At 63.8% G+C, this 22,223-nt stretch overlaps 1 protein-coding gene across 1 annotated transcript; it reads right to left on the reverse strand.

The window, feature by feature from the left end:
* Positions 1 to 7,820: 7,820 nt before the first annotated feature.
* LOC142364157 (uncharacterized) lies at positions 7,821 to 21,290 on the reverse strand. Its single transcript, XM_075443116.1, has 2 exons — positions 20,776 to 21,290; positions 7,821 to 8,092 (listed from the first exon to the last, which is right to left on the reverse strand). The coding sequence occupies exons 1-2, from the start codon at positions 21,258 to 21,260 to the stop codon at positions 7,975 to 7,977; spliced, it is 603 nt and encodes a 200-aa protein (XP_075299231.1). The 5' UTR covers positions 21,261 to 21,290; the 3' UTR covers positions 7,821 to 7,974.
* Positions 21,291 to 22,223: the final 933 nt, after the last annotated feature.

The following is a 22,223-nucleotide window of genomic DNA, read 5'->3' on the forward strand; positions in this document are numbered from 1 at the left end:
GACTGGCGTGTCCGTCGGGACTGGCGTGGCCCAGCCGCAGCCCTGCTGCTTCCCACAGCGGCGGAGCAGGGCTGGCAGCTCCGTGCCCACGCGTGGGATGCCCGCAGCCCCCTCGACAGCTGCCGGGACCCCGCGCCCGACGGGCCCCACTGTGCGCTGGGACCCCGTGTCCGCAGCCCCGCGCCGGGCCCTGCCCGTGCCCAGTTCCGCTCCCCTGGCCCGGGCCTCGCCGTCTCGGTGTGAAGCCCGGCGCTACCGGGAGCTGGCAGCAGCCGAGCCACAGTCCGTCCTCCGCCAGCCTCCCTGGGACTCATGGCCATGAGCCAGCAGCGTGCCCTGGGTGCCCAGAAGGCCAATGGGATCCTGGGGTGCATCACCAGGAGTGTGGGCAGCAGGGCGAGGGAGGTTCTGCTCCCCCTCTGCTCTGCCCTGGGGAGGCCCCATCTGCAGTGCTGGGTCCAGTGCTGGGCTCCCCAGTTCGAGAAAGATGAGGAGCTACTGGAGAGAGTCCAGCGCAGGGCTGCGAGGATGAGGAGGGGACTGGAGCATCTCTGCTACGAGGAGAGGCTGAGGGAGCTGGGCTTGTTCAGCCTGGAGAAAAGAAGGCTGAGAGGGGACCTTAGAAATGCTTATAAATATCTGCAGGGTCGGGGTCAGGAGGACGGGGCCAGACTCTTTCCAGTGGTGCCCAGCGACAGGACAAGGGGCAATGGGCACAAACTGAGGCACAGGAAGTTCCGTCTGAACATGAGGAAGAACTTCTTCCCTCTGAGGGTGACGGAGCCCTGGCCCAGGCTGCCCAGGGAGGCTGTGGAGTCTCCTTCTCTGGAGATATTCCAGCCCCGCCTGGCCGCGGTGCTGTGCAGCCTGCTCTGGGTGACCCTGCTTGGGCAGGGGGTTGGGCTGGGTGACCCCAGAGGGCCCTGCCAGCCCCGAACATTGTGTGAGTCTGTGACTCCCGCGCCTCTCTCCCGCCTCCAGCGCCGCTGCCCGCTGCGGGACCCGCCATGGCGGGTCGGAGCCACCAGGGGGCGACCTGCGCCCGGGAACGGGCCGGGCAGCGGCGCTGGGACCACCCCACCCCACACAGGGCACCCCCCATCGCTGGGCACCCCCCGAGAGGGCACCACGCCGGGGCGGCAGCTGTTCCCAGTATTCCCAGCTCTTTCAGCAAGAGCCGGCTGCCCGCTCCGTCCCCAGCAGGAGCCCAGCCCCGAGGGCCCCGGTACCGGCTGCCGTCCCGGGACGCGAAGCACCGGCTGCTCCGGGCCGGACACTGCCGTCCGGCCGAGGCACCGGCCCCCACCCGCCTGTCCCTGGCTGCGAGCGGCTGCGAGCACAGAGGGGACGGCGTGGGGCAGCACCGAGGGCAGGCCTGGGGACACAGGCGGCAGGCCCATCGCGCTGCCAAGCGCTGCATCCCCGTCGCGATATTGAGCACTGCAGCCCCATCACGATGCAGGCCCATCACGACATTGAGCACTGCAGCCCCGTCGCGATGCCGAGTGCTGCAGACCCATCGCGATACCGCGGGCTGCATGCCCATGCCGAGCAGTGCCCAGCAGGGAGGACAGGACGGCTCGGGGCTGCCGGCCGGGCTGTCAGGGCCGCAGAGCTGCCGGGCATCACCGGCCGCCTCGCGCGTGGCAGGTTTCCTGAGGAAGCTGGGTGGCTGCTGACCAGCTGCTCCCGTTACCCTGTTAACCAGGTCATCTCAGAAGTGCTAAGTGAAACCCCAACCACGGTGGGTCAGCAAAACCAATCTGCTCCTCCATCGCGTGCCAGGAGCTTTGCTGTGCTGGATTAATTGGCAAACCAGGGGTGGGCTGGTTTGGGCTCAGCTCCCACGCTGGGGGCAGCCCCCTGCTCACACCTCCCCCGGGGCTGGGACGTCGCGCTGCGGGGACAGGCAGCAGCCCCATCGCACGGGCGTGCGCCGTGCCCGGCCGCGCTGCACTGGAGCATCTCGTCGGCGAGAAACGCCCGGGGTGAGCAGAGCCCTGGAGCGACGAACCGCGCTGCCTGGGAGGGAGAGCCGCCGGGGGGCTGCGGCGGGGTGCCGGGGACGCGGCGTGCTGGGGAGGGTGGTGGCGAGAGCGGGGCCGGGGCGAGCACACCGTGTAACCGCAGCTCCGGGAGCGTCCCTTGGGAAGCGTGCCTGTCCCCCGACGCTGTAACCCGCAATTCCGCCCGGAGAACGAGCTGTGGCTCCGGTGGGCATCGGCCCTGCGGCATCGGCTTTGGGCGCTGCCGGCCGCGGTGCCTGCGGACGCCGTTTGCTTGCACAATCCCGCCCGTGAGCCAGAGCTGGCTCTCGCCCTTCGCTGGGGCGCGCGCAGCCAACGAAGGCTTCAAGCACTGAGTGTTGTTGTGAAAAGTTTTCATGCTACAGGTTTAGCACAAGCAAACATGCCAAGAGGCTGAGGTCTGCTTACCCCGCTCTCCTGCCCTGCTGTTTCAGCCTTGGCCATGCTGCTGATAACCCCTGGGCGCCGGCCAGGCGCCGCCACCGCCTCGTCGCCCGCAGCCGCCGCAGCAGCCCCCGCCGCAGCGGGTTCGAGGGTCCGGGGAAAAGCAGTCTGGGGGCAGTCAGCTCTTTTGGGACCAGGACACAGAAGGTAGCAAACACAGGGCTGGATTTGGGGGTCGAAATGCCGCATTCCTGGGTTTTGGTCCTCTCGGCCGGTGTGTGCGTCCCGCTGGTGCGTGTTTCCCTGGGCCGGGTCCTCTGCTCAGCGCCGTGCGGCTCCGCCTGCCCGGTCAGCACAGGCTGCGAACCGCCTGCGTGAGCTCGGCGTGCACGGCTGCAGCGGTGTCTGCAGAGCTGCAGCTGCGACACAGACCAGGTTTGGTTCATCCCACCAGGCATCGGTGGATGTCTGGCTCAGAACACGTGCCCCCACGGCTGCACGACTGCGGCTCTGCTGGGCAGCTGCCCCCATGTGCCACGTGCTTTGGGTCGGCTCTGGGCTCTGCCCGCGAGGCCGTGGCTGCGAGAGGCGGCGAGGGGCCAGCGCGGCTCCGAGCGGTCGGGCGGGTTGCTGCGCCCCGTGCAGAGCTGCGCTGGACACTCCTGGGCGATGCTTTGGGAGCCGAAGCCGGTGCTGGGTCCGGGCTGGGCGCTCTGGTCCTGGTGCGGTCTCGGGCCACCCGGGGCTCGTCCCTGGGCAGGGGCTGCGGAGCCCTCCGCCGCGGACTCCAGTGCCCTGTGCCTGCTCCCGCGGGGCGAGCGGCTCTCGGGTGCCGCGCGGAAGAGGGAACCCGGCTGAAGAGCTGATGCTGATGGGTTTCATCCTGCCCTGAAAGCAGGAGGGGAATTTGTTAGAGGGGAGTCCAAGAGCTGTTGACATTTTAATGAAGCAGCTCTGCGTGCTGCTCGTGAGGAGCTGGAGGCGCAGCACGTTCGCTGGGCCTGGGCACGAGCTCGCAGAGACGTCCCCCCCACCCCGAGCCCCGACGCTGCCCGCTGCTCCCCGCGGCCCCGGGATGGATCCGCTGCTGCCAGCGTCTCCAGCCGGGTGCCAGAAATGGGGAAACGTTACCTGGTGCATGGGGCCAGCGGGGCTGCAGAGCCCAGCTACACCCTGGTGGCTTCGAGGGCAGGGGGGGGGGGGGGTCCCCGTGGTGTCCCGGAGCCACAGCCCCATGGTGTCCTGGAGCCACAGCCCCGAGGTGTCCTGGAGCCACAGCTGCCCAGGGCCGTGGCTTGGGCCAAGCAGGAGCGCGGGGCTCCAGGGAGTTTAACGCAAGGCAACGCGGTGACAAAATGCACCGAGGCAGACACGTGGCCAGGCTGCAAGGAAGCGGGGGACAGGACCCAGGCGGGACGCTGGGGGCTCCTTGGTGCGCACCCTGCCCAGACCCTGCTGATCCTCCCGAAATTTCGGCCCCATCGTGTCCCGGGGCAGCCCCGTCCTCCCCGGCCGCAGCGAGGGGCCGGCGGCTCTGCCACAGCTGCCTCTCGTCGGCAGGAGCCTCGCGGGCGGCGCAGCCCCGGCCGGGTGATTAATCTGATGTCAGGGAGGAATAGGGAGAACCAGCAATTAATAACCCCCCAGCTCAGGCAGTAACACGGCTCTGCTGTCCCCGCCGTAAACACGGCCCTTTCGCCGGCTGCGACGCGGGACGTGCCGGCTGCCGGGCACGGGCGCAGCGCAGATGTGACGGTGGGGCTGCCGCGGGGAGCGGGGTCAGGGCGGTGTGACGAGGAGGAATCGCCGTCGGGAGGATGTTTGTTTTTGTAGCAGCTGGATGTGTCTCGGGGAGGGATGGGAACGTCTCCTGTCACTCGTGGGCCGGGAGGAGGCTGGCAGGGCAGGGATAAAGCTCCTGACAAGTTTGGACTAGCAGGCGAGTTGATTAGCTGAGAGATGAAAATTCACAGCTCCGCTCTCGCAGGGGCCGCGAGCTGCTGGCGATGTGTTTATGCGAGGGGAAAGCAGCCCCGCGCACGCTGCCCGCTGCCTGGCCCCGCCGGCGCGGAGCCCGAGGAGCCGTGGCGGCGCGGCGATGGGCGAAGTCCTTGGTTCGGTAGCGGGTCCCCGCTGCGAGGACAGCCTCCATGGCTCGGCAGGGCCGCGGGCCCTTGCCCGAAGCCGCGGGGCGGCGGCGGCTGCACCGTCTCCCCGAGAGCTGTGCTGGGCACTGCAGGGCCCTGCCAGGCAGCCGGCACGGCGAGGGCTGCGTGCTTCTGGCTGCGGTGGAAACGCCGCTTTGTCTTTGGCTGTTGGACGATCGCGATGCGCAGAGCATCCCGAAGGAGGGAGCGCAGCACGGGGGCAGCGGCCGCTGCTGGGCACACGTCTGTCCCCGCTGCTGGGCACACATCTGTCCCCTTGCCAGGACAGGACTGTGGCATCGCCGGCTGCTACTGCTTCCCCAGCCAGACATCGGGTGCCCGTGATCGCTGGGGCCTGGGCAGGAGCAGAGGCTGCTCTCACACACCCCCACCCACACCCACCCACACACCCACCCCCACCCACACACACCCACCCCCACACACAACATCACACGCATGGCGCAGCCCTCCCGGCCCCACACCAGCTCCGGAGCAGAGTTAGATATCAAAAACGGAAGGGTCTGGGCATTTACCTGGTCATTAGGAGGGGTGTGGGGACATGAATTTGGGGGAACACGGCCAGGCAGAGCGGAGCCCTGGGCACCCGGCGCTGCCTCAGATGTTAATTCACAGCCAAGGGTGGAAAAGGAACCCAGCGCGGTGAGCCCGGGCCGTGTCAGCTGAGAGCCGGGCTGCGCTGCGTCTGATGGTACCGATTACCCGATGATGGACAGAGATAAACGCATACAGCTGGAGGCAGAACAGATCGGTGCTATACGTTGTATAATTGTCTTGAAAATAAGGCAATGACTGGCTCTTGGAATGCTTTGATCTTATCAGGAAGACGAGGAATACACTAATGGCTTTAATTAGACTTTGGGGATGAAATGAATTTGGCCTCCTGGGTGAGCTGGTCTCTGGAATTGACCACTGGTGGGGACAGAAAGGCTTTAATCAGATTTGGGCTCTTTAATACCCACCGTAGCGTGTGTCCGCACGTGCGATGCAGCCCTACTGTCGCGTCTGCCGGGGCGCGGGGCCGGGCTGCCGGTGGGCTGGGAGCCGTTTCTCCGGGCGCTTCGCCGTTTGCGTTTGGGCTCTACAGAGTCTGCTCGTTTTATCTGGAACCGACCTGGCAAGAAGCAGCGGAGAGCCGGTGGCTGCCCAGCTCCCCGCAGCGGGGCAGGGTGCTGGCCGTGGGCAGCGGGGCAGCCGTCGCCAGCCTCGGCAGGTGGATTCCTGCGCGTCGCGGCCGCGGTCCCAGCAGCGGCAGAGCGTCCGCTCTCTCGAGGACCCTCTCGGCGCTGGGGCGCGCGGCTCTGACTCAGCGGTGACTCAGCGCTGAGGCCGGTGCCGGCCGCGGTCCAGGCTCGACGGCGCTGGGCGGGGGCGGCCGGAGCGGGCTCTGCCCCGCGCCCGGGCTGCGAACACGGGTGGGGATGCCACGGCTCTCGGGGGTTCTGTCGGTCCTCCCGCCGTGCCCATGGCGGGGCCGAGACCCGGGGTGTCCCAGAGGGGCCCGGCACCGGGGTCCATGGCACCCGAGGGCTCGGCAGGGGCCGGCAGCTTTCGCAGGCTGCCCTGACCTTCCCCTAGTTTTTTCCCAGCAGGACTGGCCAGCTTTCTACGCAGCGGCAACCCAGGTGCTGGAGCTAAACACGCAGCAGTTACTCTTCCGAGGCCGTGTTTGTCTTCCCCGCTGTAAGTACGGCTTTGGATTCGTTCGGTAGGTTGACATTAGCTATCCTGTTTCCCTGATGTTAATTTGTCGGGCTTAGAAGAGCTCCCAAAAACGATTTAATAACAAGAGCCGTTGCCAATGAAAGCACAACCTTGTTCAATAGTTACTGTACAGCCAAATATTTTAACGCCAAGCCTCCAGGCGTGGTGTAAGCTCCTTGTAAGTAGCTGAGACTTCGTGTAAGTACGGGCGAGAGCGCAGCGAGGTCAGGGCTGGCCCCGCGGGAGCAGGAGGTGGCTGGCGGCTCCCAGCTCTGCTGGGGCTGGAGCCCCGGGACCACCGCGACGAGTGGGGGAAGCCACGAACCCACAGCAGCTCAGCCTTGGGGCGAGAGCACCGATATTTGGAGTTTCTGCCTCAAACAGCAGGGCAATGGCAGCAACCCTCACAACACTGAGCAAGGCTGAGCCCCCTCCTTCCCCACGCCCCCAGTGATGCCCGTCCTGCATCCCATGTCCCGGGAGTGACCCCGCACTGGTGCTGTGCCGGGACCCCCCGGTCCCCAGCGCCGTGGGTCCGTGGCTGCGCTCGTGGCTGCCCTGCCGCCAGCATCGCCCGGGGAGAGGGGCTGCGAGGGGGCCGGTGTCCCCACACTGCCCCGCTCGCTGGGCTGCCCCGGGCTGGGGCCATGCGCCCGCCTGTGTGCAGCAAGCCCCTCGCCGCGGCACCAACACACACGTGCTTAGTAACATAATCTCTTAAAAGCAAAGTCCCAGAAATTCCTTCTTCTTCGTGGAAAATGTTGCCTGGGGGAGCAGCTCATAATGAAGGATGAAAGCTTAATCCTTGAGGTAGAGCAGGGCTGGGAGGGGGGAGCGCAGGGACGTGACAGTTGTTGCTCAGCGAGTCGCAAAAAAAAGGTGAAGGGATAAAAGTTGCGTCGGGGCAGGACGGTGCAGGCTGCGGGGTCCGGCTGCGGGGAGCCCGGCCGCGCTTCCCCCCGGCCGCGTCGCGGTTGTCGTTGCAGCGCTGGCCGTGGCCAACGCGCAGGGTCACCCCGGCAATTTCAGAAACACGGAGAAACGCTGTTGCACTGTGGCAGGTGAAGAGGCGGGGAGAGTAAATTGTGCTCCATCCGTGCGTAAGTCACCGGCCGGGACAGCCCCGGGTTACCGGGTACCGGCACCAGCAAGGCTGGGAAGGGGATTTGATCAAGGTCAGGCCTTGACCGTTACAGAACAAACCCCAGCGTGGCTGCGGGTGGATTTTTCCCATTTCCCGAGCCGTCGGTGCGGATGCTGGCGGGCGATGGACAAAGGGCCATGGCGGGGCCATCTCTGCCCCTCCGCGTGGGATGAATTCCACCGGGATGCCAGGCGTGCCGGGCACCTCAGGGTGGGGGTCCCCATCCCCAGCCTGGGGATTTGCTCTTCCCAGCTGCGGAGCTGTCCCTGCTCCCTGGCCGGGAGGCCACGGCCATCGACACTGAGAGGGTCCCGGCCAGGGCAGAGCCATCGCCTGCTCCCGGGGGTTCACGAGACAAAAGCTCCCCAACAGTCGGTGGAGGGGGATTCGGGGGGTCACGCGCTTGCTCCCCGCATGGCATCCCCAAGCCTGCAGCATCCAGTCCGAGAGCGACAAACAAGCAGGCTCCGCTCCTCTTTGTTTTTCAGCTCGGGAGAGGAGTGGCGGAGCGGGGTTACACTCTCCAGAGCACAACCTGCTCTGCCTTTGCTCAGGGCGCAGCGCCGCTGTTTACGGCTCGGATCCCAGCCCTCTCCTCTCTCGAGGCTGTGAAGATGTATTTCCTCTTGTGCCATTTCTCCTTCTGGCAGGCAGGCTCCCAGGTGGGTCTGGAAAATGTCAAAGTGGGAAATAAAGTTGTTCGCTGAAAAAAAAAAAAATACAGAGGAGAAAGGGAGGAAAAAAGCGCAAGTGTCGCAGTGCTGGGCAGGATGGGGCTCTTCAGACGCGGGGCACCACGAAAGCCCCGGCTCCGCGCTGTCGCTGCCGTGGGCCCAGCGCCGGGCACAACGGCTCTGCCACCGCCGGTGCCACCGGCCGAAGCCTCCGCGGCTGTTTCGGCCCTGGGGCAGGGTAAAAGCGCGCGCGAGGTGCAGCACCATCCGCGGCCCTTCGCTCTCCCGCCTCCGTCCAGCCCCGGTTCCTGCCGGGAGCGCGTGCCGCTCGCTGGGCTCGCCTCGGAAGCGTCCTGGTGCCGAAACAGATGACTCTGCTCCTCTGCAGTGACTCACGGGCGGGCGCGTTCCTGGCTCTGCCATCATCTGGTTCTCGTAAGGTCCGTCGTGATTAGCGCTAACGAACACACACCCGCGCTTTCGGGCGGCGCTGGGAGGTGGGGCGGAGGTGGTGGCTGTTCTCGGGGATGCCGGTCGGAAGCCTCGCTGGTTTGCGTGACGCGGACCGATGGGTACGGCCGCGCTCCGGCCACCGCGGTGCGGCCCCGTCCAGCGCCGGGCAGGGCTGCAGCGAGGGCCGCGTGCTGCCGGGCAGCGGGGGGCCGGCACCGGGGGGACGCAGAGCAGCCCCCCATCCCACGCCACCCCTGTGCTGGGGCGGGGGGGCCAGCTGGTGCCATGGCTGCCCAAGAGGGACCGGGAGCTCCAGCCAGACCCCCTCACCCTGCCAGGGAAACTCGTTTCCCAGAGAAAGTTACATGTTGACAAAACAAAGTGTTTTTCACCCAAACAAGTTTGCTCTTCATGGAAAATATTTGGCCTCAATATTTAGCCCTTCAGGCAAATGGCTGGAGGAAACAGCCGGGGCGGGAGCAGCCCCGCACCGGAGCCGCCGGCGCTGGAGCAGGGACCCCAGGCACGCGGGCACCAAGCGCCGGGAGCCTGCCAGTCCCTGCCGCGGGGCAGCATGAAAACCACCCCACCCGTCCCAGTTCTTGGTGAAGACGTGTCCATCTGGCAAACCAAAGCGGACGCAGCGGCAGCGGAACGCGGCCCCGGCTGCCATCACCACGCTCAGGGCTGCGCACGTCGCCGGTAGCCGAGGGGCTGCCGATGCGGGCACGCGCCGGCTGCGTCGGCTCACGCACCGCATCCTGGCTCTGCACCCAGCACCGCAAGGCGAAAAACAGAAAATAACCCAAAACCGAGCTCTCCGTCAGGAACGTGCTGCGCGGGTGGAGGCGCGCGGGCCGCTGGTGGGGTGGTGGCGAGCAGCCGTGGTGACGGGCACCGCAGCAGCAGGCGTGCCCGGCGAGCGGCGCAGCCCGCACGTGCCTGCGTGCGTGAGCTGCCGGGCCGCGCCGCGCCGCGAGAGCCCGCAGGAGCGCCGGGGCTGGGCACAGATGCTGCAGATTAGAGAATTAAGAGCTGGGAGGTTTCGGCTGAAGACATTTTTCCGTTCGTCAGGCCATGGGGTGGAGCGGGGGGGCAGCTGCCTGCAGCAACAACAAAAGGCAGAAGGGGAGGGGAGCAGGAGGGGGAGATTTTTGATTCATACTCAAAAATTACCCAAACTTTATTGCCAAAATGTCTACATTTTTATGTGCTTAAGCACAGTGAGTTATGGAAATCTTAGAACAATGGAATGATCTCCTTCATTGCCCTCGACGTGTTCAAAGCCACCACCCCGCCTAACCAAGTGGAATCTCTTTTTGCCGTTTTATTGACTTGCAGAAATGTCTCTGCTATCAACACCCTCTGCGTGCATCTCATAAATACCAGGGAGGGACGTGGGGCTTTTGGAGGGTGTATTTTATAAACCCATCTCTGCCCCAACCCTTCCTCAAGAAACGTTTTCATGACGCTAGGCTGATGTGGCAAATGCTCTATCGGAACCTGCCCGAACAAGAGGGGCTGCAAATTCCTTGAGCCGAGTCCAAGCCCAGAGCTTGCTGGTTCCCCCGCTCCCGTCTTCGCTCTGTGGGAGCCCCTGCTCCGTCAGTCACGTTCCGATCTTGCAAACCTCCCGCGGCTCGGCCTGAGAGCGTGCCGGGCTGTCCCCCGCGCGCCCCGTCTGCCCGGTGCGGGACCGCAGGGGCTGCAGCCCCTCTTCTGCGGTCCTGGGCGTGCAGAGTGAAGCCGGGGCTTTGGGGTTGGGTTTGGTTTGCGTTGTGTAGCAGCCCTGGAGCAGCCCCATTCCCTTCGGAGCAGAGAGCAGCCGATGCTGTCGCAGATCTCCTGATCGGGGAGAGGTGGGGGGCTTGGGGGGGGTTCAGAGCTGGGGGGGTTTCAGAGCCCGGCAAGGAGCTGTCGCACCCCAGCTGCGATGCCCACGGCTGAGGAGCGGGCAGAGAGCGACTGAGCTCCCTGCTGCGAGGAGAGCTCCGGGGGAACCGAGGCACCGGTGGGAAGCCCCGACGCCTGCACAGACCCCCCAGTAACCCCTCCTTTCCCAGGCCCCCGGGCGGCTCAGCCCGGCCATCCCGCAGCCAGGAGGGCTCTGCCGGGAGAGGGAACCGGAGCGAGCCGCGGGAAACCTCTTCAGCCCTATTAACTGACACAGTTGTTTATAATATTCCTAAGTGCCATTGCGTGATGATAGCAGTTCCCTGACAGGGAAAATTTACTTTTTTTCCTTCTTTTTTAAATAAAGTTAGAAAGCTGCAAGTCCCAGAAAAGATGTTTTGGCTATTATTCAGGGTTTGTTTGTTTTTCTGCTTCCTATAAGTGACACGCTGAGGGCCATTTGCTGCTGACAATGTCACAGCGATATTCCCGCGCCATTAGCACAGCACCGTGCTCGGGCTGAACGGGGCAAGCCCCCTCCCTGCCAGCACCGGCACCAGCGGCCAAAACCCCGGGGCCAAGGCTTCGCTGCCCTCCCTCCGGCCGCCCGTCCAGCTGCCCTCGCTGCCCGGAGCCGGGGCTGCCCCGCGGCTGTTTGCCGAGCAGAGAGGAGGAGCAGCACCAGCACTGGGGACCCCAACCCCGCCAGCAGCATCGACCCTGCGGCTGGCAGTGGGGGGGCCGGGAGCAACGGAGTGGCCGGGCAGTGGAGCAGGGAGTGATGGAGCAGGGAGCGATGGAGCAGGGAGCGATAGAGAAGGGAGTGATGGAGCACGGAGTGATGGAGAAGGGGGTGATGGAGAAGGGGGTGATGGAGAAGGGGGTGATGGAGAAGGGAGTGATGGAGCAGGGAGCAATGGAGCAGGGAGTGATGGAGAAGGCAGTGATGGAGCATGGAGCGATGGACCACAGAGTGATGGAGAAGGGAGTGATGGAGCAGGGAGCGATGGAGCACGGAGTGATGGAGCAGGGGGTGATGGAGAAGGGAGCGATGGAGCAGGGAGCAATGGAGCAGCCTCCCACGGCTCCTTGCCCAAAGCGCCGGCAGCCTCCTGAGCCGCCCGCAGCTGAACTTCCTGGGAAAGCAGCTTGGATTTGAATGGCTGAAAGTTAAAAGTTGTTGACCTTCTGGATAAAATTTATCTGTGCATGTTTCACATCCCAGGGAATGAAACCATTACTTTGTCATTACTTTTTGTGTGGAAAAAATCCCCTGTACGAGTCAGATGCTTTGCTGAGGACACTGCAATCTCCGGTTTGCTTATACTGCGCTAAAAACAAACAAACCAACCCTGACAGGCAGCGGAGAGCTGTAGCAATCCTCCAGGCTAAAAAAGGAGCAGGGATTTATCAGGCCCTCAGCGTGGGACACGGCACAGCTTCCCGGGGCCGCCGAGCCGGCTGACGGGCTCCCCTCCAGCACACCCGTGCCCTCGGGTGTCAGCACCGCGGCTGTTCCCCGTCGGCAAGGCTGGCGTTGCACCGAGCTGCCCTTCCACCGGCCGAGGCACAAGGCAGAGGCCACAGCCCGGAGCAGAGAGCAGGGCTCCTGCAAGCCACAGCTGGACGGACGGGCCGGTGGAGGCTGGGGCTCGTGTCCCCGAGCCGTGACGAAGCCTCGCGGCAGCAGGGCAGGAGGCAGGCGAGCTCGGCCGAGGCGAGGAGGGCTCCCGAGAGCGGTGCTCTTGGCAGACCCCTGCCCCTCCAACTCCCAGTTTGCTGGATCATCTGCCAGCGTCAGAAGCCAGGCTGGAGGTGGCAGTGTCCCTACCTCCCTGCCCTTGACGAGAAGGTCCCGGAGGCGGTGGCAGGGTAATGACAGCAGCGCAGCCACTGCCACAGGCTGCCAGCCCCTGCTGCCTGGGGGCTTCCCGCCCTCGCACACGATGCAGGGCCCGGCTCTGCACCAAGGTCCCAGGAAAGGTTTGTAAAACCGCAGGACGGAGTCCACGAGCACCCGGACAGCACGCTCCTGCTCAGAGGTGTTTTCAGCTGGTGGCACTGGGAAGCACGCGCCCAGCTCCCGCCGAGCACCCCAGTGCCGATGCCGCTCGGCCGGGCTGCGGGTGCACTGCGCTCGCCCACCACGGCTCCCGAGACCCCCCCGACAGCACCACTGGGCTGCAACGACGCCGAGCCCCGGCAGCTCGCGTGGCATCGCCTCCCCTTATCTGCATCATGGAAAGCAGCAATTTAGACCTAGAGGATCCTGTCACTTTGTCACCCAAGCTCCCCAAGCCCCTCCTGCCCCAGGGAAGCCCGGCTCAGCTCCGAGCGCAGCGGGGCAGCCCAGACTTTCCCGTGGCCGCAGTCACGGCCGGTGCTGCTCCAGGTACCGCAGCCGCGGCCCCGCAGCCGCCGCTCTGCGGGCGCTTGCTGTGAGAGCCAGGAAACAAGAGATGGGAAGTTTATAAACATGCCGTGGATGGTTTATGGAAAGAGGTTATGAAATGCAATTAAATGTTTTATAAAGTGTCCTGATTGCAATCCTCTGTCACTGTATGATTTTGACCATAAATCAGAAAACAAGCTGGAGCTGGAGAACTGAGGGGAAGGGGACGGCCAGGAGGGCGACCGAGCGACCCGGCTGGCGGTGGGCTCTCTGCAGCCCTTGCTTGTGCCCGGGGTTTCACGCTTTGGGAAACGCGGCAGAGACAATTAGTCCCAAGGGGGAGTGAACAGCCCCGACGTGCCGGTGCTCCCCACGACTCCGCCGCCCCGTGCCCTCGCCAGCACCAGCCCCCGACCCTGCCTGGTGCTGCTGCTTCAATCTTCTGCAGGGAAGGGGCCGGGGGGGGGGAGCAGGGGCTGTGGGTACCCCACTAACGGGCCTGCCAGGGCTGTGCGCCCCGTGTTTCAAGGGTCCCCATGCAGTGTAGAGAGCCGCAGGAACGCAGCGAGCCCCCCAGCTCCACGGGACCTGCTCAGGGGTGACCGAGCCACCGGTCGGCCCCGGGCACCCAGGGAGCGGTCGGGAGATGTTGGCCAGAGAAGAGACGTGAACATCAAGGGATCAAAATGAAACCACATTGGAGCGCGTGATTTATGGACTGATTCAGGGCTGCAGCACCCGCCTCGCAAGGGCTCGCTGGAAGCAGCAGCCGACGGCCGGTGTTTCCCAGGGACCGGCCCAGCCGCCGCAGAGCTGGCCAGGAGCGAGCTGCAGCAGTCTGAGCCGCATCCTCCCAGCTGCGGCCGGCGCGCCGAAGCAGAGGTGCAGGGCCTGCCTGCTCGCAGCAACGGCACGGCCGGCGCTGGGGCATCTTGCCCTGGCAGCGGAGCTGAACCTCTGCTCTGCCGGAGAGGAACCCGCAGCCAGGCACCGGGCACCGGGGCAGGGACAGCCCGTCCTCTCCCCAGCACCACAGGCTGGGTGTAAGAGGGGGCTTGTCACAGCGACCCAGTTGTGACTCACGCACAGACAAACCCCTCAAAACTTGGAAAAATTGATTAACAAACCCCTAAACCCTGACGTGCAATACAGGCATCGTGTGTCTGACATTCGGCTTCTCATCCCTGAGCTGCTGGTCCAAGAGCTCGGGAGCCAGAGGTTAAGCTTCCCGGTTCCTCTTTTTGATCTGCATCGTTCACATTTTTCCATGTTGTTGGACACCATCAAAAAAAAAAAGAAAAGAAAAGAAAAATCCCTTTGAATTAGCAGGCAAGGGCGAGGCTCCGACTGCTGCTTTCCCAGCTCCTCCCGCGCCAGCTCCGGCCGGCTGCCCGGGGACCTGCACACACGCTCGGCCCAGGAGCTCGACAGGTGAGGCAAGAGCAAGCGCTGCGGTGTGGGGTGGGCAACCAGAATGTGAGACCCAGCTGAAGAGGCCCTTATACGAGGGCACTTTGCACCGCCTGGGATGCTCCCGAGCACCCGACACTGCCAGGGATGCTCCCTGAGCACCCAGCACTGCCAGGGATGCTCCCGAGCCCCCGACACTGCCAGGGATGCTCCCGAGCCCCCAACTCTGCCAGGGATGCTCCCTGAGCACCCGACTCTGCCAGGGATGCTCCCGAGCCCCCGACACTGCCAGGGATGCTCCCGAGCACCGTCCCCGTGCCGCGCTGCCGAGAGCCGTGGGCACAGCAGGGCGGGGATGCTCCCGGCCACGCGTGGCTCCGCGTGCATGGGCCGAGTTGGCAGACGCCTTTCCATCCATTACCAGCTAAAGCAATGGAACTGGCTGACAATGGGCTCGGCGGCTGCCAAATCCAACATGCGGCCCGCAGATGTCCCTGGGACCGGCAAACCCTGCTGGAAGATCCGTGCGGTACGAAAGGTTACCCTCAATTTGCTTCAGATGCTGCTCGCACGTTCGACAGCCGTCACTGAGGAGGGGGCTCCTTCGGAGAGAAAAGCATAAATCCAGCTCCCCATCCAGACTGTTATTATCTTCTCTGGTTCAAATTAAGCGACTGGGGTCATTTTTTATATGTTGCAACTTGTCTTTTACCTGAGGGCATTGTGGAAAGGAAAGAAGAAAAGGTGAATCTAGCACGAAAGCAGGGAAGGAGCAGAGTCGTTAGCAGACAATTAGCTGAACTAACATCAGGTTCTCCCTAAAACATCAAAATGGAGATTACACCTAGGCAGACACAGTTAATTCCTTGCCAGTGGGCGGGTGATAAATCAGCGCCTGCGGCTGCGCGGCAGAAGACGGCAGGGAGGTGTGTGCAGCCCCGATCCCCGGCGATGTTACAGGAGAGGAGCGGGACAGGAGAGGCCCCAGCTCCTGCCAGCACCAGCACCAGCACCATCAGCCTCATGCCTACACCCTCCCAGTTTGCTTTCTATGGCCAAGGAGCAAGGCCGATGCCAATGGCCAGCACAGCAGCCGGACAGGCAGAGGCTGACGCCAGTGCCACCACCAGAAGCCACCGAGCACTTGTTGTTTCAGGCACCCCAACTATGGGACTCAGAAAGCAATGCCCCAGCGAAGCACCTGCCCCGCATTCCCAGCGGCAAAGAGCTTCGTGTGCGCTTCGGTTTGCGACGCCACTTGACTTTGTCCAACCAGTATTTAAAGAAATTCGGCATTTCATCAATTCCTATATCAAAGGCAAACGAGCTGCTGGAAGCCCCGGGTTAGTGAGGTGTGGGGAGACCGGGCAGGGCTGGGGGGGTCTCACTGCCTGCAGCCCTCGGCCCCTCCCGACACTCCCCCCCGGCTGGATCACCCCCAGGGAGCTCGCGGGGGGCTGTGTGTGCACCCAGGGCTGCCCGGTGCGCGCCGCAGCCTCGGAGCCCACACAAGCCCCCCCGTCACCAGCACCCCTCAGCCCTCCCCGGCAGCCAGGGCACCCCTGTTCCGGAGCCCGGACTACGCCCAGGGAACCTTCCCACTTCAAACAGAAAAGCGACTTCTCGCAGCCCTGCGGAGCCGGCACAGGCAGCGGTCCCGCTGGGCGGAGGCGCGCGAGGAGCGTGCTTGACTGGAAATGTTTACTGCGAAGATACACAGAGAGTGCACTGGTAGGGCAAGCCGGGGTGTATTTAGGTTCTGGCTTTGGAGGAGGGCACGTCCCTTACGGAGAAACCGCTTGGTGGAGGGGAAAAAAAAGGGTATCTAGTGCTGAGGGCAATCTGATCTGCCCCAAAAGCACATTATTTGCCCCTCCTAAGAGATATATGAGCCTGTAGAAACAAGCAAACTTGGGCTGGTCCCAAGTCCCTCTTCTAGAAGGCAGGGAGAGGCCAGGCAAGAGGCTGGGACCCCCTCTGCCCTGCCCTGCCCTGCCTACCCTGCCCTGACTTCCCTGCCCTGCCTGCACTGCCCTGCCCTGCCTGCCTACCTGCCCTGCCCTGCCCTGCCAGCCCTGCCTACGCTGGGGATGCGGCTGCTCCCGCCCTGGACCACATCCCTCGCCCTGAGCGTCGGACGAGATTGAAGCCATCCCCATGGCATCAGGCTGCCCTTCTCCCAAAGCAAACCCCCGCCCGGGGTGCAGCGGGGGAGATTTATTTGTTCTGACAGGATCCACACACGCCGCTATTTTTCTTCATTGCTCTTGACACGTCTCCTACCACGCTGGGCAAACGCTGGGGTCGGCCGAGAGCCAGTGGCAGGGGGTAAGATGCGAGCCGTTCCCAGGTGGTTTGCAAAATTAACATCCCCGAAGGATCCCGCCGTTTGCAGAAGTGAAATCGGTGACTGTGCCATGTCCGTTCCGGGTGATTTAATCACCAAGCGACTCCTTACGTAGCTTTACCTCTGCTCCCAAAGCCGGAGCTGACCACCGCCTGCCCGGCCGGCACCGGGGCTGCCCTCCCACCCACCCCCCAGGGACACCCTGCCACCGGGAGAGAGAGCACAACCTTGCCCTGAATTGTCCAGATTAAAAAAGAAAACCAAACTTCTTTGGCAGAAATTTAGACCTAAATCCCGCGATCTGTTGTATTTTGATCAGAACACAAGCAGCTCCATCCCAAAGCAGCGTCTTTGCAATATATTGAATGATTTAATGAAAAACATGATTTGCTCTTTGTTGAAAGCAGATGCATTTCATGTTTCCACTGAATGAAAATACAAGCTTTTAGAAACATACAATTTGCTGAAAACCTGTTAAACCTGCCCTGTTTGCAGCACCCACGGAGAACCCGATCTCGACACCCAGCACTAGACCTGGATAACCACAAACCACATACGTGCTTCGGGTCAGTCTCTTTTTTTCCAGCACTCTGATTATTTTTTCTCCTGAGGATGGGGCTGGGAAGGACTCAGCCTTCAGCACAATACAAATCCTGCCCTTTCAGTAAAGTCTAATAAACTTCTTCCCCTGACACATAGGAAAATGTTTTAAGGCAAGACTTTATAGAGAGCATCAATCACTTTGGAGGTGATGGAATTGCTGCAGAATTATAAGCAAGTCTGAAGTGTCTACAGAGGACTCTAAACACTGTCTTCTATTTATTCTCTGTGTCCTTTGTAAATGTAAACTTCAGTGGAGCCCAGAGGCCCTTCCGTCTCCACGGCTTGTCAATCCAGCACCTTTCACCACCACTAAAATCACAATTAAAAAAAAAAGAGGGATTACAAAAACAAACACAGAGCTCACGCTCGCGAGTGATGGCTGCGGACTGTTGCGCTGCCGCCGGCCGCCTCGCCCGGGAGCGGCGGTGGGATCCTGCCCCGTGCCGACATCTCCCCACCGTCGGCGTGCGAGAGCGGGACCCCCGAGCCACCTCCTCACCGGTCGCCGTCTGGCACAGCGGGAGGAGAGGGGGGGAGGCTGGAGCGGGGAGCGTGTCCTGGGCACAGCACCCGGTCCTGGGCACCCACCTGTGAGCCCACCCTGTCCCCCCGAAGGGGCCGGAGCAGGGAAAGGAAGACCCAGAGTAAATCCCAGAGAAGGTGGGGACAGAGACCTGGCCGGAGGCGTCTGCACCCTGTGCACAGGCAGGTTTTTATCTCCTACAGACATGAGACTCCCAGCGAGGAACGGTTACGGTGCACCGCTGCATAAACACAGATTACAGCTCTGAAAGGCTCCGAGAAGATCAAGCAGAGGACAGTGCCCTGACAGCGGGATGGAGTCGGGTGTGGGAGAGCCAGCCCAGCTGGAACGCCGCGCCGAGGACCGAGCATGAGAGTGCAAAGTGACTTTTGCTTCCACAGAAAGAAAAAAAAAAGATAAAAGCTCTTTAAAGTTTTGAAGGGAATCTATATGAAAAACTTCCCTTTGCCAAAACAGCTGGAAAAAAGTATTTTATATGTTGAAATGTCCCACGGCTGCTCCAGGAAAAAAGAGAAAAAAGGTCTGTTTGGAAAAATACCTTGCACGAGAGGCTTGCTCTGTCCCCTGAGCATCCTGATCGCAGCCGCGGGACGCAGCCAGCACACCCAGCGCGGGGCCTGCCCAGGACACGCTGCCGTCATTCTGACCCCACCTTTGCAGGCATCAGGAGATCTATATGGAAACAAAACTCTGGGACCCTTGGCTATCGGACTTAGCAGATGTTTTGGTAGTCACAGGCAGCCCCTTCTTCACCCACCACCGTGCACATCTCAGCACCGTTAACCCCTGCCCTAGCTGACCCCCCGGTGAGGCCCTGTCCCTCCTCGCCTGCGCCCGAGGGACAACGCCAGCTCCCGCTGGTTCTGCCGCTGCCAGCCGCTGCGCCCCGGCTCTCGCCAGCACCCCTCGTCTTCTCAGAGGCCATGCACCCCAAGGGCAACCTGGAACGCCATCATTTTGACAGCAAAGCAGCATTTTGGGAGCTCTCCCCACCCCAGCTCGTGGGATCCCTCACCAAAAGTTACGCTAACGAGCCAGAGCTCAGAAAGCAAACGAGGGGTACAGGTGCGGGGGGGGGGGGCGGTGTCTCCCGCACCTCCTGATGCTCGCTGTGACCCCCCCGCACCCCGGCAGGGCTGCGGTCCCCCTTGCTTCCCTGCAGGGCTGTGATCCCTCATAGGGCTGTGACCCCCCCCCCCGCAGGGCTGTGCCCCGCACCCGCAGGGCTGTGACCCCCCGCACCCACAGGGCCAGGACCCCCACACACACCCCCGCAGAGCTGTGACCATCCCTCCCGCACCCGCCGGGCTGTGCCCCCGCACCCGCCGGGCTGTGCCCCCCGCAGCGCGCAGGCGGGCCCGCAGCCGGCAGATAGCGCTGCGGGTCCGTCCCTGGCCCGCGGGCTCCGCCCTCCCCCCCCTGCTCCCCGGGACCCGCGGCCGCCGCCGGGCGAGCTGCGGGACCGGCCCCGGGGGGTTCGTCCTTCGTCCCCCGCCGTGCCCGGGCACCCTGCGGGTCCTCCCCCCCCCCCGCAGGCGGAGACCCCCCCAGCCCCGGCGGGGACCGCGGCCGCGAGTGACAGCGAGCTCCGGGCGCTGCCAGCGCTGCCCCTGTCCTCGGCTGCCACCGCAGCGGCACGCGGCCGGGCACCAGCGCCCCGCAGCCTCCTGCTCCACAGCTCCCGCTCCACACCTCCCACTCCACAGCTCCCACTCCACACCTCCGCCACGCACCCACACCATCCGTCTGTCGGGATTCCCGGCGCGAGCCGTGTCAAGGGCCTGCAGGGATGCTCCGGCAGCCCGGGACAGCCAAGAGCAGAGACCGAGTTCTCCTTTTTCCCAGGGCCCCCCAGCACGACCCTGGGCACAGACTCCCGCGTTCCCCCTTCCACCACGCGGCGCCGGTGACCCCGACGGCCTCCCCTCGCTGCTGCCGGCACTTGGCTGCAGAGCTGCCAGGACAGGGCCAGCCGCCCTGCGAGCGGCAGCCAGCCGTCCCGGTGCTGTCGCAGCAATTAACAACAGCCTCATCAGCGGCTCAGGGCAAACCCTTCCCTTCTGCGCTGCCCGGTTCTTCCCGTCCGGTAGCGGCAGCGATTCCGGGGATGCCGGGAGACGGCTCCCTGCGAACTCCCCGCCGGGTGCTGGGTCCGCAGCGCAGGGCAGGAGTGGATGGGTTGTGGAAACAGCGTCTGCCTCTTGCGCAGCTCCTGAGGGAGCTAAGAATAGCTCAGCAGCCATCCTGCCTCAACTGCGGGATCAGGTTCCTCCTCCCAGTGAATGGGCTTGATCTGTCCCTGGTTACCAAGGGAAGGAGCAGGGGTGAGGGAAAACACAGCCTCAAACTCAGGCTCCACGCAGCTCACCCTGACGCGGGCTGGCACTGAGCCCCAGACCAGCTCCGACCCCGGCGTGTGCGTCAGGGACTGGTGCTGGGCTGCACCGGCCTCACCACTGCGGCCATGGCATCCCGGGCAGCGGCTCAGCAAAGCTTCGAGACCCAGGGAGAGCGGGAGGACAACTGCTGCAGAAGGGCTGGGGGAAAGAGAGGGCCTGGGACCTCCCAGCCTCTTGTTTCATCTCTCTAAGGAAAAAAAATAAGTAAGTTTTCCAGCGCTGCCCTGGGACAACAGGTATCGCTTCCCAGTGCTGAACTGGGAGCCGTTTCAATCCCATTTGTGATTCCTGCACAGCCTGGGCTGTCCTACGGCCATCAGGAGCAAGACCAACCCAGTGACCTTCAGCCTTAGGATGAGCCTCTGCCCTCGTGCCAACGGGGAGCGTGGTTAAATGCAGCTCCTCAGCGCTGAGCCCCTCCTGTGCCAGCTGCTAATGGCAATGCCACCGTGACCCACAGGCAGCTTCGGCTCTGCCCACGAACGCGTGCGGGGACCTGTCTGGACACACGGCATTCTCTGGCCATGGCGCGGGGCAGCAGGGTGCAATCCTGCCTCCGGGGCAGTGAGAGGGGCCGGCAGCGGCTCCCCAGACCGGCAGCGACGTGCCCTTGCGCTCGCGTGGGTACGAACTCACCCTCCTGCAGAAGCCACCTCGAGCGGCCCCGGTGCCACGCGTGTCCTGCTCGGCCGGCTCGGCCCTCCCGCCTGCGGCGATGGCAGCAGCTCGAACCACGCGTGCTGCCGGGACGACATCTGTGCGGCGGGGGGACTGCGGTCAGGTTTGCAACAGGTCCTCTTCCCGGCGTGCTCCAGAACACAGAGCATCCCCGTGGCCCCGCCGCGGAGCAAGCAGCTGACGCCGCTGCGATCGCACCCGCAGCCCTTCCCCGGGGCTGACCCCAGCACCCCTGCCGCCCCGGCTCGCTGCGTGGCCGCGGGAACTTCGCACAGGCGCTTGGTTTTCGCTGAAGAGTTGCTGCAGCAGAAGTGCAACAGCAGCAAAGGCTGGCAGGGAAGCCACGAGTAAAGTTCTGTGGGGGCCAGATGCCAGCTGCCCCCGCGGCTGCGCTTTATTTCCCAGTGTTGGGATGCCAAGCTCCTCCCAGACTGGGGAATCATTCCCAGCCCGGGAACATGCCACACACCCGTTCCGACAGCACCAGCCCGCAGCCCTGCCTGTGTGCCCGGCGTCCCCGGGTGCTGCCCCGGGCAGCGACCGGCTGCCAGGTCTGGCAAAGGCAGCGCAGGGAGCGGGCGGGTGGGAGGTGGGACCACCGGGAAGAGTGGGAAACGCTTTGCCAACCGCAGACGGCTGTTTGCAAGAGGCAACGGCCTTCCCACCTCTCCCTTCTTCTTCTGGAGGGGAACAAGACGGATTCGGGTATTTGTCTGAGTAGCTGGAACAAGCCAAAACACACCCTCAGCAGCAACAGGCGAACGGGCAGGCGGCAGCAGCCCAGCCAGTGCTGTGCAAACAAAAGCAACAGGACAAAAGCCTTCGCCTAGCTCAGCCCTGGCACAGCACCGCTAGCGGTAAGCACGGGCTGTCAGAAACTGCTCCAGGGTCGTCTCTTCACGTTGCAGGTCCTGGAAAGCGACCTGTCCAAGCTACGTGATCGCCTCAGAGGGCCAGAGAGCTGCCGCGCTGCTCCGGCAGCCGCCCCGGGCAGCAAACGCCGGCCCACGGGCTGGCAGCGCCCGCGGGCAAGCACGGGGTCCGGCAACCAGGACCCGGGTGCCCGGGGAGGACGTGGGCTACACGTGCTTGAGTCGGGTTTTAACTGCTCCCTGGGTTCTCAAAATATCTCCTGCAATAAAGCTGCACACGTTTTCACCAGGCATGATTTGTGAGAGCCGGCGGGTTATTTTAACGACACAGCAGCTTGCTGAGGAAACACCTCTTCCCCTCGCGCTTTGTCCTCCCGACAGGCACCGAGAGCGAGCTCCAAGCCAGGGGCATCACTTCATCACGATGGCCTCTTGCAGAGCGAGAGACCCTGGGGTGGACGGGAGACTCTCTGATCCCCTCGCAGATCTATCAAGTCCGGCTGGGTGCTGCCCACACAGCTTCCAGCGGCACCA

The sequence above is a fragment of the Opisthocomus hoazin genome, chromosome 25 (assembly GCF_030867145.1).
Source record: "Opisthocomus hoazin isolate bOpiHoa1 chromosome 25, bOpiHoa1.hap1, whole genome shotgun sequence".
Lineage (NCBI taxonomy): Eukaryota > Metazoa > Chordata > Aves > Opisthocomiformes > Opisthocomidae > Opisthocomus > Opisthocomus hoazin.

Bases quoted from the DNA above. Each gene is read 5' to 3' on its own strand.
- LOC142364157 (XM_075443116.1), bottom strand. From the start codon at position 21,260: ATGATTCCCCAGTCTGGGAGGAGCTTGGCATCCCAACACTGGGAAATA. The intron at 8,093-20,775 runs GTGAGTTCGTAC...GACATTTTCCAG, and splicing joins GAGGTGGCTTCTGCAGGAGG to ACCCACCTGGGAGCCTGCCT.